Genomic DNA, 17,961 nt, shown 5'->3' with positions numbered 1-17,961 from the left:
ACAAACAGCAGCACGGTAGCATTGTGGATAGCACAATCGCTTCACAGCTCCAGGGTCCCAGGGTCCCAGGTTCGATTCCGGCTTGGGTCACTGTCTGTGCGGAGTCTGCACATTCTCCCCGTATGTGCGTGGGTTTCCTCCGGGTGCTCCGGTTTCCTCCCACAGTCCAAAGATGTGCAGGTTAGGTGGATTGGCCATGCTAAATTGTCCTTAGTATCCAAAATTGCCCTTAGTGTTGGGTGGGTTACTGGGTTATGGGGATAGGGTGGAGGTGTTGACCTTGGGTAGGATGCTCTTTCCAAGAGCCGGTGCAGATTCGATGGGCCGAATGGCCTCCTTCTGCACTGTAAATTCTATGTATAACATTAGACATAACTTAACTGTTACAAATCCATACTGGTGCTCTCTGATCAACTCATTTTTCCAAATGCTCAGTCCTTCTGTCCATCACAGCAGAATCTAGTAATGCACATTATTCAACCACAATTACAGTCAGAGTCAGAGATTTACAGCATGAAAAAAGGCACTTCGGCCAACTTGTCCCATGCTGCCCAGTTTTTACCACTAAGCTAGTCCCAATTGCCCACAATTGGCCCATATTCCTCTATACCCAGCTTTCCCATATAACTGTCTATAGAGACAAAGGAGTAAAAATTGACAAAGGAATAAAAAAGCTATTCATGTGGGATCCTATCCTAAGTTCAGATACATCTAGAAAAATCAACAGCTCCCTGATTAGAGAAAATTGTACCTGTTAGGGGTGGCACGGTGGCAGAGTGGTTAGTACTACTGCTTCACAGCACCAGGGACCCTGGTTCAATTCCGGCTTTGAGTGACCGAGTGAAGTTTGCACGTTCTCCATGAGTCTGGGTGGGTTTCCTCCCACAGTCCAAAGATGTGCAGGTTAGGTGGATTGGCCATGATAAATTGCCCCCTATTGTCTAAGGATGTGCAAGTTAGGTCATGGGGTTACAGGGATAGGGCGGGGTGAACATGGGTAGAGTGCTCCTATGAAGGGTCGGTGCAGACTCGATGGGCTGAATGGCCTCATTCTGCACTGTAGGGATTCAATTCTATGAAATAACACCAAGACTTTGCCTCCTGCCTTTATTTAAACTCATCCCCTGCCACAATGTTCAACCATGCCTTTGTCACCTTAACACTATTCCAGCCAGGCTCCCAACTTTTGAGCTTAATCAAAACTCCACTGATCATATCTTATCCCTTATCAAGTCCTATTACATTGTTACAGAATTCATTGCACAATAGTGGTTATTTGCGTTCAGATAAATTTCCTGACACCTGTCCTAGATTTGCCTACACGTCTCTCATTTCACTTACACAGCTTCCAGGATTTTCGACACCATGTGCAATCTTATAGACGGAGACAATTTTCCCTCATAATCACCACATTTTAAGATCGGAATGACCAGCTTTTTGCTCTTGGTTCTGTTTTGAGACACCCGTGACTTCTATACATACTCCAGGAATTCAATATTTCCCTTTCTTCTTGTTGAGCAAAACTAGATAGTCGTTGTTGTTAGCCTGCTTATCAACATTTCACGCATCCAGTCTTTGATGATCCAAGATTTCATCCAGCTGAAGATCAATAAAATCAAAACCATTGTCTTCAGCCCTCGCTACAAAATCTGTATCCAAACCATTAATTCCATTCCCCCTCCTAGGTCACTGTCTCAGACCTGGACCAGACTGTTAGTTACCTAATGATGCCGAATTAAATTCCAATCAAAATAATAGAAATACTCACTTCCATCTGTAACACTGCCTGTCTTTGCCTTTATTTAAACTCATCCCCTGCCACAACGTTCAACCATGCCTTTGTCACCTTAACACTATTCCAGCCAGCCTCCCAACTTTTGAGCTTAATCAAAACTCCACTGATCATATCTTATCCCTTATCAAGTCCTATTTACATTGTTACAGTCTTCATTGTACAATAGTGGTTATTGCACCCATGCACACAGCAATCACCACACGCCCTCCCATACACGCACCCAGCTTCCCATCCCCCTACACTTCCTCTCCCCAAGTCCATCACTTTACATTCCCACACCCGCCTAAACTGAGACTTCCAAATTTCCATCTGGATAGTTTTAATTCCTTCAGGATTTCACTCCTCTTTTTCTTTAGGATCTTTCCACAAAGCATCCCTGCTTCTCTCACACCCCTCACCTCAGCCTCTAATACCCGAAACCTGGATCTGAACTCGTCAGTCCTGTAACTCCGACTTCTTCTACATCTTCCGACCCTCTGCCCTAACCCTGGCAGCTGTACCTTCAGCCAGCAAGGGACCACACTTTGAAATTCTCTCCCTAAATCCTATAATTCTCCACCCAAAGTAGGAACATAGGTCCCTCCCTTGTCCAAGATTTTGGCCTTCCCTCCTAATACCTCTTCCCTTGGGGCAGCATTCATTTTTCTCTTTCACCTCTAAGAAATGGGTGTCTACATAGATGCAAGTTATTCAGTATTCTAGGTCCAGTTATTAAGAGCATGGTGAATTTGGTATGGGAATCATAGAATTTACAGTGCAAAAGGAAGCCATTCAGCCCATTGAGTCTGCATTAGCCCTTGGAAAGAGTACCTACTTAATCTTTTTTTTAAAAATCTTTATTATTGTCACAAGTAGGCTTACATTAGCATGGCAATGAAGTTACTGTGAAATCCCCTAGTCGCCACACCCCAGCGCCTGTTCGGGTGCACGGAGGGAGAATTCGGAATGATCAAATTACATAACAGCACGTCTTTCGGGACTTGTGGGAGGAAACCGGAGCGCCCGGAGGAAACCCACGCAGACACGGGGAGAACGTACAGACTCCACACAAACAGTGACCCAAGCCGGGATTCGAACCTGGGACCCTGCTGCTGTGAAGCAACAGTGCTAATCACAGTGCTACCGTGCCACCCACTTAAGCCCACACCTTCACACTATCCCGTAACCCAGTAACCCCACCTAACCTTCTTGGACACTAAAAGGGCTGGAAGAGCAGAATACAAGATCAAAGATGTTGGGTTCGAGATCGAGAGTTGGGTGCCGCGAGAACCCCCTGTGACATAGATTATTTTAATTTAGGAATATAATGTAGCACCCGAACTGTTAAACCACAAATTTTAAATTTTAATAGGTGTCAAATTTATACAGAAGCAAATTTGTGTTGCTGCTGCACATTCTTGTTAAGGATCAAGAAAACACCAAAAGCATCTTCCAATTTCATCTTAGTTAACATCATTATGAAGTATAAACATCACCAATTTTCTTTCCAACGTTATATTACTTTAGTTGCATCCATCATCCTCCTTAAATCGCCGTCCCTTTTGGATGCTCGAGACAATTTGGTTTTTGTCCCGGTATAGGTTTAAAGATTACAGACTATTAAAAGTTCTGAGCGAATGAAATCTCTCTGGCAACAGGGTTCTCTTTGACTCCATCTTAAATTACTGTAAGGTGACCCAACAACTGACAGATACTTACCAGTCTTCACAAGAGGCCTCAGAATGTGAGTTTTCAGATCAGTCACTGCGTTTTTGAAGGACTGTTCCAACTTAAAAAGGTAGGCGGCTTCCCTTTGGCATTTCTCCTTTAGGTAAAACAAAAATCAAGAGTTTCTATTTTCATGGAGAAGCTCAAGGTCCATCGGGCCGAAAATCATACTTAGCCTGAAGAAAGTTAAAATAGTGGTCGAGGTAATGCCCAATTTGACATTATATTGTAGAAAGTGCTTAGGAATCCCACTGTTTTGTGGATCTGGGAAAGGATGAGAATAGAGGGAGAAGGAAGAGCAAATAGGAAGGCACTTTTGAGGTTTAGGAGAAACAGAGGAAAGATTAAAGGAGCAGTGACCATGGGCACAATCTAAATGGATGGGAACAGAGTCCCATAACGAGCAGTCGGTTCTCATTTGGGTAGACTCAGGGTCTCAGCGGGGAACTCCCTGGTGAGGTCGTACTTAGTCCCGTTTTCTGCACTGTGGAGCTCCGCTCACCGGAAATCCTCAGTACAGAAGGAGATCGGGATGCTAATTTTAGATGGTGCCCGATCTCGATCCCCCGATGCGATCCCCAAATCCCTAACACCTACAAGGGGATCCTCAGGCACCACCCCACACCCGTGCATGGCACTCCGGGCCCTATCCCTGTCACAGGAAAGATGCCAGCCTAGCACCCTGGCAGTGCCCTTGCCAGCTGTCAGTGCCAACTGGGAACCTTGGCAGTGCCAGGGCCAAGGTGCCCAGGTGGCACCAGAGTGCCAGGATGGCATCCTGCCCAGAGGGAAAGTACCTGAGGCCTCTAATCCTGTGGGAGACCCCCACAAGTGCCAGCCTGTCTGGTCCCCATTTGTGGAGACCAGCAATGAATGCCACTTGCCCAAGGTCTCCAAGGGGTTAGATGCCAATGCCTTGGTTAGATCGTGGGAGTGCATCTTAGTGTGAGACTAGCTGTCTCATTCTAATGTGCAGATTTGCTAAAAGGTGAACCGCCCACAATGAGCAAGAATCAAATTTGCAAAGTCTTGCGAGAACGCGTTAGATCTTACGAGGCATAGCGAGCAGAATAGATCCCAGAAGAGGGATCTCCCGGCAGCGTTACGCCATGCTGCCAATTGTGAAGTGGACACTTTAACTGCAATTGCAACCAGTGATGTGACCATCAATTCACAAGACACGTGATTGGAATTGAACAGTGGTTTTAATAATCTTACAACAGAGCCTGCCTGCGACGAGATGAACTGGCAGCAGGCTCACGACTGCAGAGCTTTATACTTCCGGTTAGTGGGAGGAGCCATGGGCGGAGCCCAGTACAAACTCCTCATCTCCCCCTATGGGCAGAGCCACGCAACGGCTCGTATACAGAGCCCACAAGGACACAATACATATAATAGAACACAGTGTGAATTACTAGGTTTATAATTCACCACAACCAGTTAACATGCAACTCTTAGTAAGTGTAAACCAGTATGGAGGAAATAATTTTATTCTCAAGTTAATTTTGAGACACTTCAGTGGTTTCCCCTTATACTCTGCAGTCTCGCTATCAGTCACCTCACAGGAAGTGTGGAATTAAGCAGATGGCCATCAGCAAATGCATAACGGCAGGATTGGTACTTTGATTGGAAAGATGGAACAAAGGTGGCTGGATTCTCCAAAAAATGGGGCTGTCTCCACGCCAGCGTAAGCACGCTGGCATTTCACTATTGACTTTCCTTAAAAAAAAGTCAAGAGCGATTCTTTTACCTGCAGGGGGCAGGTGCTTCTCGCAGTCCTGGCTGCAGATACGGGTCCCCACACTTCCAGCTGGGAGTCCACGCATGCGCACAGCAGCGGCCTCACCTTGTGTGATGGCGGACTCAGACCGCGGGCTGACATCGAGAATGTAGGCCCCCCCCAATTTGGCAAACGCCCGTGGATCCGAGCCGCCTGATCGCTGCCCTGGCCGCCTATGAGGTCCCCCCCACCAGGGCGGCCACGGACTGAGTCCACAGCCGCCACCCGAGGTTCCCGATGGCCAATATTTGGTTAGAATCATGCCATCAGGAACTCGGCCAGTTTTGCCCGGAGAATCGCTGGGTGGAGGGGGGGGTGGCCTCTGTCAATGGCCCTCAAGGCGCGCCGTGTAATCCGTGCGTGAGCGATTTTCCGGCGACCGGAGAATCGCAGGAGCGCCACCGGGTACAATTTCCGCATAATGATTGATTCTCCGCCCCCGCACCAAACGCGATTTTGCGTGGGGCTGCGGAGAATCCCGCCAGGGTCTTCATAATTTGAGAGATATTGTAGCATACACAATTTCACTTGAGAAAGTAAAAGGAATAGAAGAATGTAAGTGTCCTTGTTCAGAAGTCACTAAAGTTAGTGCTCGGGAAGGTATAAAACATAATAAAAAGGCAAATGAATGCTTGCCTGTATCTCACGGTAGTTAGAATGCAAAGTAAGGACTTGCCAAACCACATCTGGAATATTACAGTTCTGATCATCAACCACAGGGCAGAAATATTTAAAGGGTCACATAGCAGATTCATCAGAATTATGCCAGGGCTGAAAGAGTTACATTGAGGGCCAGTTGCATAAATAAGTTATGTTTTCCCTCTAGTTTAGCAAGCGCGAGAAGTGGTCAGGTCACGAGAATAAAGACAGATCTGGTCACAGCCCTTTCCTGTTCTTGCATTCAATTTTTTTTTTTTTTTTTAAAGTTCAGAAACACCTTTAGATGTGGGACAAATCATAAACTTCTTAGATGGTTCTTCAATTTACCTTAATATCTGGTCCCAATCCGAGGGATTCTTTGGAGCTTGTTGCAGACTTTGAGAAAGGTGTACTCCAATTTCGGGAAAATCTGCTCCTCTGTGACAACGTGTCTGAACCAGGCTGCTGGACGGGACAGTTTGAGTCCATTCTGCGGCTCAACTGAATATCAGAATCTCCATCTTCCTCAGCAGATTGTTTTCAAGAGAGCTTACTGTTTAAAATAAAAAAGGAAAACCTAAATATTTCAAATTAAGCACTATTTTCTCCCTTTTCTCTAAAGGGGTGAGATTCATCGTAATGAGATTCATTGAGAAACTTTCAGACATTTATTAAATTATCCCTAAATGGTGGCATGCATCAGCAACAGCCAAGCTTTACGCAGGTGTTGGTTACCTCAGTGATTTAACTGGCTAACACCACAAAACATAACCGCAGCCCTCTGCTTGTCCATTTAGGACCTTCTCAATTTCATGGCATCCGAATCCCAAGTACCGGAGAGTAATTGAAAATTTCCAAGTGCGGCCACAGATGATGAAATGTTCATGTCACAAGGTGCTTCGCAGCTAAAAGGGCCCGACTCAAGTGGGAAAAGGAGAAAAATTGGGAAAGCTTTGTCAAGTGTCATCAAGGATGGACCTGTAGAAAAAGGGAGATTGTACACAACTGTAGAGAGGAAGATGATTAGATGGTTCTGTCACCAGTGGCAAAGCATGGTGAGGGAGTTAGAAGGGCAGAAGTGCGAGATCCACGATGTTGGGCTCGAGGTCAAGAGTTGGATGGAGCAAGACCACGGAAGAGACAGAAGCTGAAATAATGGTGTATCAATTAAAGTATCTATTTAAACTATGAATCTAGAACATCTTTGTCTTGAAGTTTTAAATTATGTCACAAAATGATCCAAACAACAGGATTTAAGTAGGAAAGATTACCAAACCTCTGGCCTCAGTCCATATTTAGAAATTCTAGCGATACATCAATAAGCAAAAGAAAACAAAACAGAAATGCTGGAATTTTAGTAATTTTAGCATAAAAGCCTTTCAGCTCCTCGCCTGATCCAACACCAGGGGCTAGATTTTCAAGGAAGAGGTGGGAAGGGCAAGTTGGGAAACTTACCAACTCAACAGACCCGTGTCCTTTAAATAGGCCTCCACCCTCCATGTTTTCAATCCTGTGAGGCAGGGCAAGATGAATTCAGATCCACTGCCTCCGAGGCAGTTCAGATACGGCCATCGAGATGGACGAGCACAGAGGCGGGCTGGTTAGAAGGCCCATCTTGGTTCTCCCAGTTGTGTTAAGGGCTAGTTAGGCCCGCTAATCCTCACCCTTCACATATTCTCATCCTTACCTAGCCCCCATGTCCTGTATGCAAGGGCCTCTTACCTTCCAGTTAAATCCCAGTGTTGGTGACATGTTGGTGGCATTAATTGCAACACTTGAGGGTCTCAATTAGCCTGCTGGCCTTTATATTGCCCCTTTCCCTTCAAACCCACCAATGGGAGAAAGTCCAATGATTATTAGCAGAAACGCACAAGAGAAGCCAGTTTCCTGTGCACAGTAGGTTCCCATCTCAGGTGGAGATAGGCAGAGAAATGCATCCAAAACAATTTTTTAAAATGTGGTAGGCAGTGAAAAATAGGGTCTCACAAAGATCCATACTGGGGACACTGTTAATGTGAATTGTGAATGATTAGACTTTGGAATCAAAGAAAGATTTATAAATTTGCAAATGATGCCAAATTGAGGGATAGTTAAAACTGATTGCTGCAACAAAGCTTGCAGAATCGGCATACAGTCAGCCAATGATTTCCAACACAGATATAAATAAATAAATAATCTTTATTAACGTCAAATGCAGACTTACATTAATACTGCAATGAAGTTACTGTGAAAAGCCCTTAGTCGCCACACTCAGGCGCCTGTTCAAGTACAGAGGGAGAATTCAGAATGTCTAATTCACGGAACAGCACATCATTCGGGATTAGTGGGAGGAAACCGGAGCACCCGGAGGAAACCCACGCAGATAGAGGGAGGACATGCAGACTCCGCACAGTGACCCAAGTGGGAATCGAGCCCGGGAGGCGCTATGAAGCAACAGTGCTAAACACCATGCTACCGTGCTGCCCCACAGCAGTGCAAGTTAAGGAGCAAATGGATCTGGAGTAAAAATCGGTGGAATTAGCAATGCAGGTCAATAATCATATACACAAAAAAACAAGTCAAGCGTGAGAGTTTATTTCTAGAGGGACATAATTGAAAAATAAAGAAGTCATGCTCAACTTTCACCAAAATTGGTTAGACCACACTTGAGTGCTGTGTACAATTCTGGTCCCTGTATCATATAAAAGGATATAGAGGCATCCGAAGAAAGTACAAGATTTGTTTTTACAAGAATGATACCAGAACTGCAAGATTAGTGCTAAGAGGAAAGGCTGTATCTCTCTTCTTGAGAAAAACAAGGCTGAGGGGTGATGATCTAATAAAGGTCTTTAAAATAGAAGACAAATGAAGTATGTTTCCTTTTGGAGGACCGACCAAAAAATAAACTAAGGACCATCAATACAAGATAGACATCAAGAAATTAAATTGGGAATTCTGAAGAATTATTTTGCACAGGGATCAAAAGTTCAAGTGGATATTATAGATTTGTTAAAGGAAGCTAGCTAAAAACATGAGGTGGAAGCAAGTAGAGAGTTATGTTGATCGAGTTAGAGAAGGATGTGCAAGATTAATATTGTGCAAGAGATTCAAACCAATTGGTTGTCGCAAGTCTCTTCCTGCCATCCAGCAGAGTTCGAAAAATTAGTATTGAGGCAGCAATTTACATTTCCAAATAGCTTATATATTATCGGCAAGGATACGAGGCAAAGTAGCTAATATAGTTCTCTTCTCTTCGACCCCCATCTTACTTTTGATAATAAAGCAAAGCAATCATTTGGCTTCAATTCGTGATTTCCGGTGGCGGCCTTCAAGTGGGTGATCGCACACAGGGCAGCTCCAGCTCGAACATGTTTGTTTTTGCCCATTTCACCCACGTTTTGGGTAGATCTGGCAGAAAAGTGGAGCGGAGAGTGTAAGGGAAGAAATGCTCCCCTGGATTGGCATGTTTACTGGCTATCAGACCCGACATAAGACAGTGCGTGATCTGGCTAAGGAGATGGAGGAGATGACTCGTGGCGCAGCACAAATTGTGAAAATGGTGGAGGGGGAAGGGCTATCATTGGCGGGAAAGCCTCAGATGGAGCAATTGATGTGCTTCAACGAGGAGGATTTTTGGCAGCAGAGGAAGGAAATGCAGAGCGACTGGTCGAAGGCGATTGAGGGGGCAGCGGCACGTCTTCATAGGTCTCTGGTTTGGGTAGAAAAGTGCCTCAAAGCACAGTGGCCGATGATCCCGTGAGGTGGAAAGGGTGGTGTCCGACCCGAGTGACCGGATTGTGTCCTTGGAGGCAAACGTGGAGATCTTGGGAGATCTATGCCACTGTGGTCGAAGGTGGAGGAGCAGAAGAATAGGCCCGGATGTCAGAACTTACGGATTGTGTGTCTGCCAGGGGGAGTGGAGGGAACAAGTGCCACAAATTATGTTTTGAGGATGTTGGCCAGGTTGGTGGTGGAGAAAGTGTTTGCCCGGGCCCCAGATTTAGGCCTGGCCCATAAGTCCTTGATGCAGAAGCAGAGAGAAGGGGAGTCGCTGCGGGCCGTGATTGTGCGGATGCACAAGTTTTTGGACAATGAGAAGATCCTGAGGAGGGCCAGGGCAAAATGAGTCTGTGAATGGGAGGGCAATCAAATCCCGATCTACCAGGACATTAGAGCGGAGCTGGAGAAAAGGCGAGCAGGATTCATCATGGTCAAAGCAGTGCTGTACAGGCGACAGATTTGGTTTGGGGTGTTGTACCCCCCAGACTCTGGGTAACTTATGACGGCAGGGAATATTACTTTAGGATGCCGGGGGAGGCGAATGACTTTATCAGGGACCATAGAGAGCTGAGAGATGGTATGGAATGGAGGAGTTAAGTCCAGAAAAGTTGGGATGTTGTTGTTGTTCTGGGTTGTTGATTGGGGAATATTCTAAGACGTTGTAGGTTTGTAGGGGGGGGGGGGGGGGAATCACTCTCCACCCCCACCCACCCCCCCCCCCCCCCACCCCCCCGACATTTTTTGTTGTGAGGTTGTTTTTGTGTTTTTTTAGGTGATTTTCCATGTTAGGGGTATGTTATATGAGGCTTTTTGAGTTGTGTTGATGGTTTTGATTATTTTAAGGGTTGTTGGAGGTCTGTTGCGTAGGTTGAGGTAGGGTTTGTAGAGGGAGGGGTGGTGGACTGTGTCGGGGGCCTTCAGGCAGGAGTCGCCACATTAGCAAGCAATGCTAGTGACCGGGGGTGTGGTGGGGGAGGAGGCCACAATAGTTGGCCAGTTTTTTTGGGGGGTGAATGCGACGTGGCAGGTATGGCGGATGAGTGTGGTCATGAGCAGAGTGGGGGGGTGCCACCTTAGATTGGCCTGGTGCAGTGGGTGGGTGAGGCAGAACCGAAGGGGTGGGGGGGGGGTTAATGGTGGTCTTGGTGGGGGGGGGGTGGAGGTATAAGCCTCCGGTATGAATTGTGACATGGAATGTTCATGGGTTAAATGGACCAGTCAAACCGTCCCAGGTTTTTGCATACCTGAAGAGTTTGAGGCTGAAGGTGATTGTCTTGCAGGAGATGCATTTCCGGATAAGGATCAGATTAGGTTAAGGAAGGGATGGGTGAAACAAGTATTTCACTCAAGGTTTGACTCAAAGTCGAGGGGGTGGCCATTTGCTGAGCAAGAAAATGGGGTTTGTGGGGGCCAGGGAGGTGCGAGGTACGCGATAGTAATTGGGGTGTTGAAGGGGATACCACTGATGTTAGTCAACGTGCATGCATCTAATTGAGACTGAGTTTGAAAAGAGGTTACTAGGGGCGATTCCGGACTTAGTTTCTCACCAGCTGATTATGGGACGAGATTTTAATTGTGTTATTGCGCCAAAGTTGGAGAGGTCGAGCCCCGAGTTGAGGGAAGGTCGAGAATGGCAAAAGAGTTGGGAGGATTATGGAAAGGTTGGGGATGATGGATCCATGGAGGAAGGGAGTATTCCTTCTTCTCGCATGTGTGTAGGGTATACTCTAGGATTGATTTTTTAATGATGAGCCGGGCAGTGCTGATGGTGATGGTGGGGGGGGCGGAACATGCAGGAATAATTATCTCAGATCAAGCACTGCACTGGTTGGATGTGAGGCTCAGTTTGGGACAGGTGCAAAGGTCGGGGTGGCGGTTGGAATCGAGACTTCTGGCAGCTAAGGCGTTTTGTGAGAAGGTGATGGTAGTGATTAAGGACTATGTGGAACTTAATCAGAATCATGAGGTGTCGGCGGCCACGTTTGGGGAGTCATTGAAGGTGGTGGCCCGAGGTGAGATTATTTTGTTCAAGGTCCATAGGGATAGGAGGAGGAGCACCGGTGGCTATTAGACGAGACAGTTGAGGTAGATAGAAGATACTCGGAGGCCCTCATTAAGGAGTTGTGAAATGAAAATCGTGTATTGTCACCAGTAGGCTTCAATGAAGTTCCTGTGAAAAGCCCCTAGTCGCCACATTCCGGCGCCTGTTCGGGGAGGCTGGTACAGGAATTGAACCGTGCTGCTGGCCTGCCTTGGTCTGCTTTAAAAGTCAGCGATTTAGCCCAGTGTGCTAAACCAGTCCCTAGTTGGCGGAGAGGAAGAAGTTGCAGGGACAGTTTGATCAGTTGAAGGCAGGCAAGGTGGTGGGGCAACTACAGAGGGCAAGGGGAGTGCATTAGGAGTACAGGGAGAAGGCGAATCGTATGTTGGCCCACCAGTTGCAGCGTCAGGTAGCATCTAGGGATATTTTGCAGGTAAGTGCAGAGAAGGGGGAGGCAGTGTCGGAGCCGGAAAAGATAAATTAGGTGTTCAGTGCGTTCTACGAAAAGGTGCATAAGGCTGAGCCGGTTGGAGAGGCAGGGGTTTTGTGGTGGTTTCTGGCGGATTGAAGTTCCTAAAGTTTATTACATAGAATTTACAGTGCAGAAGAAGGCCATTCAGCCCATCGAGTCTGCACCGGCTCCTGGAAAGAGCACCCTACCCAAGGTTAACACCTCCACCCTAACCCCATAACCCCACCCAACACTAAGGGCAATTTAGCCTGGCCAATCCACCTAACCCGCACATCTTTGGACTGTGGGAGGAAACCGGAGCACCCGGAGGAAACCCACGCACACACGGGGAGGATGTGCAGACTCCGCACAGACAGTGACCCAAGCCGGAATCGAACCTGGGACCCTGGAGCTGTGAAGCGATTGTGCTATCCACAATGCTACCATGCTGCCCCAAAGTTAGAGGAGGGGAAGAGACAGCACTAGGGCTAAAGGAGGCGATAGATTGTACCAGTTGGATGCAGTCGGGGATGTCGCTAGGGCCTGACGGCCTTCTGTGGCATTTTATAAGCAGTTTGTGACAGAGTTGGCCCCACCTTGTTCAGTGAGGTGGTGAAGAAGGATGATTTGCCAGCAACGTTATCACAGGTGTCGATCTCTTTGATCCCACAAAAGGGGAAGAATGCACTGGAGTGTGGGTCTTCCAAGCCCATTTTTGTGTTGAACACGGACGTGAAAGTCCTAGCGAAGGTGGTGGCATGTAGGTTGGAGGAATGTGTGTCAGAGGTGGTCTCAGAGGATCAAGTGGGCTTTGAGAAGGGTAGGCAGCTCTCCAGCAACATTAGGAGGCTGCTGAATGTAGTTATGACTCTGTCATTGGGAGAGCACCTGAGTTTATTGTATCCATGGATGCAGAAAAAGCTTTTGATCAGGTAGAGTGGAGGTTTGAGATTCTGGGTAGGTTTGAGTTTGGGCCAAAGCCTGTGGCATGGGTTCGACTTTTGTATGCGTTGCCCGTGGCGAGTGTGTGTATGAAGGGGATGGGATCAGGAGAACTGTTCAGGTATTTGGGGATTCAGATAGCACACGAATGGATCACGATGCACAGGTGGAACTTGACAGGGTTAGTGGATGAAGTTAAGGGGGATTTCAAGAGGGGGGATACATTGCACTTGACGTTGGCAGGAGGATGCAGGTAGTAAAGATGAAGGTGTTGCCAAGGTTCCTGTTTGTCTTTCAGATCTTCCTGATCTTTTTCTGGCAGGAAAGGTACTGAGGGCGAGGAGGGTGGTTGGTGATGTGTTATCTGTGTTGGTCTAACATCGACTGCAATTGGATGCAGTAAAACGAGAAACAGGCTTCCGACACAGGAGATGGTCCAACACTGTTTTATTGAACCTGCTGATTGCTGTACATAATCTGCTGTGGGTTGACACTCTATTAACCTAACTGGTAATCTCCTACTGGCTTGACCAGACTAGCTCTCTATCACATGGTGATGATGTTCATTGGCCTGTGCACTGCGACTATCTCCCTAGCCCTGTCCTGTGAGAGAGAGAGAGCCTTAATGCCCTGTCGGCTTTAGTGGTGGTGTCCTGTCTGGTGATTGGTTGTTCCATGTCGTGTGTTCATTGGTTATCCAGTGTGTCAATCGCTGCCTGTCTGCATCTCATGATATACATGAGTGGATATTATGACAGTTGGGGGAACAGGGCAAGGCACAGATGGTATTGGATAAAGCCTAAGTGAGAGGCGGAGTTGGGGAGGGAGAGACGATGGGGACTTTGGTGTGAGGCGCTGTGGTGAATGAACTCAACTTCCTCCTGTGCTGGAATGAGCTTGATTCAGTTCAAAGTGGGACTTGGGCTAGGATGAGTGGGTTCTGCCAGGGGGTAACAGATGGGTGCGAGAAGTGTTGGCGGGGGCCAGTGAATCATGTTCACATGTTTTGGAGATGCGAGAAGTTGGAGAATTTTTGGGAGGTAGCATTTGAGACATTATCCAGGGTAGAGATTAATCCGGACCTTGTGGTGGCAATCTTTGGGGTTTCGGACGAGCGGAGCTGCTGAAGTGGCAGGAAGTCGATATCATGGCCGTCGCCTCTCTGATCACCCGGTGAAGGATCCTGTTGAATTGGAGGTCTGATACGCCGCTGGGGGTGGGAGCTTAGCTAGGGGTTTGGACGACTTTCTCCAGCTGGAGAAAATTAAATTTGAGTTGAGAGGGGTCAGAAGAGCGGCTTGAAGTCCAGTGGAGGCCGTTCATGACCTTATTTGAGGAACAGTTTGTCTTGGGGGATGCCGGGGTTAAAAGTGAAAAATTCTTTTAGAAACTGTTAATTATGTCTTGTTGGACTATTGTTTTTGCGGATATTGCGTATGTCTGGAATAAAATATCTTCGAAAAAAAAGAATTTGCATTCATTTGCATAAGCTGAGGTATTTGTTCCACTCTCTACCACTGCACCTTTCATTATAAATAAATTCTCATATAGTCCGATTTCTTGACCACCTTGGATCTAATCATTCTTTCCGCTTGCTCTGCCCACCTTGTTGCACTTACTGTTCTCACTTCTCCTTAACTCAATGATACATCTTGAAAAGGGAATCCTTCACTTCCTACACTTTTGAGTCTTGTGTTTTTCTAATTGGACGTCATTGGTACTGTTCGACTTTGAAGTTGGTCACAAATACCGAAAGCTATTTTTATGCAACTCAGAAATTCAAGTACCTCTTAAAAATGTCTTGTCTGGGGGAACTTTTAAAGATCCTGTTCAGGCAGTTTACATTGGAAGCCACTCGAGACGCTGCATTCTAAAAGTGCGTAAGTTATCATTATTATGTTGGTGGGGGGGGGGCGGGGGGAGAACAGTTAGCTTTGATGGCAAACATGTGATTCAGAACAACGTCAATAGCGTGGGTTCTATTCCTATTCCAAACTTAGGAGCTGCTTCCATATCCTGCTCAAGGGCAATGACAAACCACCACTAAAAAATAAACTGCCAAGGAAATGACTCAAGATGAAGCGTCAGCAGACAATGAGGAGGAAGGAGAGACCCAAGTGGTGCATTAATGGCAGAATGGCCTGTTTTCATAATGTACAGTCTATGCAAATCAGTGTTAGCTTAATGTAGCGCAAGCCACAGTTGAGCATGCTGACAGGTTGGTACATTGAGGGCAAGGCATCATTCCAACGCTGCTGGTGAGCTGCTGAGGTCAGTGCAATATCAGTAGCACAGTGAGTAGCACTGTTGCCTCACAGCGCCAAGGTCCCGGTTTGATTCCCGGCTTGGGTCACTGCCTGTGCGGAGTCTGCACGTTCTTCCTGTGCCTGCGTGGGTGTCCTCCGGGTGCTCCGGTTTCCTCCCACACATCCCGAAAGACGTGCTGAATTCTGAATTCTCCCTCTGTGAACCCGAACAAGCACCGGAATGTGGCGACGAGGGGCTTTTCACTGTAACTTCATTGCAGTGTTAATGTAAGCCTACTTGTGACAATAAAGATTATTATAAATATCGGGCAGCAATCCAGGAGTAGGAAGATCTGATGGTGTGGGACAATGCCAGGTCTGCAGTTGCTTGCGTTATTCTAGCATTGCACCTCCTGACCCACAAAAATAATTCAAAACTTTGCTTTTTGGTGTCTCCGCTGCTAACTTAAAATTTGGTCAAAGGTGGAGGAAGTGCAAATGGGAACAGGAGGGGGAAAAAAAATGAGAAATATTAATGGACTGATGATTGCCCATTAGAAAATGGATATCAGAAATGATCAGCGAGATACAAAAATAATGTGCAAATATTGGAAAGTGAAAAGACATGATAAACATAGCTGAAATTGTCACACTGGATGGAATAGAACTGATGACAGGATTTGTCAGAGCCATGAGCCCTGAATGACTGTTACACGTTCTTATACATGAAGTGTATCTTTGTCAAGAAGTCTAATCTGGTCAATTAGCCATGTCAGCATGTCAACCAAACTCAGGTGGCAGCAGTGAGTCAGCAACAAGTCCCACTCGAGTGCATAATATAGGCCAATACATCAGTGCAGTGCTGAGGGAGCCTCACAGGCGTTTGTAAAAGATCCCATGGCACAATTTGAAGAGGAGTTCACACAAAAGCCTGATAGACATTTATTTATCCCTCAACCAGCACTGAAAAACGGAATGTCTGCTCATTAATATTTCAGTGTCTGTGCCACTCTGCTGTGCACAATTTGGCTGCTACCTTTTGTGCATTACCCAGCGATCAAATTTTAAAAGAGATGTTATTGGCTGCATCTTTAGGATGTCCATAAGTTGTGAAAAGTGTAAGTTAAATGGAAGCGTTTCTAATATTGTGCATTTTTTAAGTTGACAACTGATATTTGTATATTAAAATACTTTGGGGGGGGGAAGCTGGGGGCTGTTTTAGTCTGCACTCTGAGCTGGCGAGCGAGCGAGTTTTTGTGGATTAATTGAAATGACTCCTTAAATTAGAAGTTTTATTCCAGCCTAAAAACAAGCACTCTGGCTAGATAGCTAGCTTAAACTAATTTACAGAAGATTTAATTTTTTTAAACAAAAGTTTAGAGTACCCAATTCTATTTTTTTCAATTAAGGGGCAATTTAGTGTGGCCAATCCACATACCCTGCACATCTTTGGGTTGTGGGGGTGAAACCCACGCGAACACGGGGAGAATGTGCAAACTCCACATGGACAGTGACCCGGGGCCGGGATCGAACCTGCGACCTCGGTGCCGTGAGGCAGTGGTGCTATCCACTGCACCACCGTGCTGCCCCACAGAAGATTTAATGAGATGCTTTTCAGGGAGCATATAAACAGGCTTTCCTCAGTGCTGCCTTGTCTGCCCGAGTGTAAAGTCGGTGTTTGGTGAAGAGGGGCAGGAGGCGCATCTTTTTTTTCTACCTTTTTCAGCCTCAAGTAGTTCACCCATACTTCAGTACAGGGCAAGAAGCTACGTGACATGTAACTGGTAAGTTATTCTCTTTATTCCAATTGTAATAAATAATTTTTAAAGTTACGGAATGGCGAGTCAGCTTGGCCCAGGGGAATGTTTATCCTGCAGTTGGTGGAAAGTCATGGACTCACCATGGCACGCTAACACGGTGGTTAGCACTGTTGCTTCACATCACCAGGGTCTCAGGTTCGATTCCCGGCTTGGATCACTGTCTGTGCGGAGTCAGCACGTTCTCCCCATGTCTGCGTGGTTTTCCTCCCACAAGTCCCAAAAGGCGTGCTGTTAGGTAATTTGGACATTTTGATTTCTCCCTCTGTGTACCTGAACAGGTGCCGGAATGTGGTGACTAGGGGCTTTTCACAGTAACTTCATTGCAGTGTTAATGTAAGCCTACTTGAAAAATGAAAAAAAAATGAAAATTGCTTATTGTCACGAGTAGGCTTCAATGAAGTTACTGTGAAAAGCCCCTAGTTGCCACATTCCGGCGCCTGTCCGGGGAGGCTGGTACGGGAATCGAACTGTGCTGCTGGCCTGCTTTAAAAGCCTATACAAATGGTACCCAAATGTTAAAGAGGGAGGGAGAGAAAATGCTGGGAACTACAGACCTGATAGCCTGATATTAGCACGGAAAACGTTAGAATTTATTCTGAAGGATGTGATAAATGGACACTTGGAGAATATTAGGAGAGAGATACGTTTTTAATTAGTAGCAGAATGAAGGGTCAAAGGGTGCAGGCAGAAAGTGTGGGCAGCACAGTAGCATAGTGGGTAGCACTGTTGCTTCACAGCGCATGGGTCCCAGGTTCGATTCCTGGCTTGGGTCACTGTCTGT

At 46.5% G+C, this 17,961-nt stretch overlaps 1 protein-coding gene across 2 annotated transcripts in view; it reads right to left on the bottom strand.

Annotated features, from left to right (window-relative positions):
• Positions 1 to 17,961, bottom strand: part of LOC119972335 (ALS2 C-terminal-like protein) — a 137,037-nt gene that overhangs the window by 90,657 nt on the left and 28,419 nt on the right. For both annotated transcript variants that reach the window (XM_038808864.1, XM_038808865.1), the window contains exons 2-3: positions 6,270 to 6,474; positions 3,494 to 3,599 (exon numbers count right to left, since the gene is read on the bottom strand). In XM_038808864.1, coding sequence (XP_038664792.1) covers positions 3,494 to 3,599; positions 6,270 to 6,410 — 247 coding nt within the window. In that variant the 5' untranslated portion in view covers positions 6,411 to 6,474. The remainder of the gene's footprint in view (positions 1 to 3,493; positions 3,600 to 6,269; positions 6,475 to 17,961) is intronic.

This window comes from Scyliorhinus canicula, chromosome 10 (assembly GCF_902713615.1).
Source record: "Scyliorhinus canicula chromosome 10, sScyCan1.1, whole genome shotgun sequence".
NCBI classification, from domain to species: Eukaryota; Metazoa; Chordata; class Chondrichthyes; order Carcharhiniformes; family Scyliorhinidae; genus Scyliorhinus; species Scyliorhinus canicula.
Note: the sequence above shows the minus strand (reverse complement) of the source record. Positions and strands in the feature narration are given on the sequence as shown.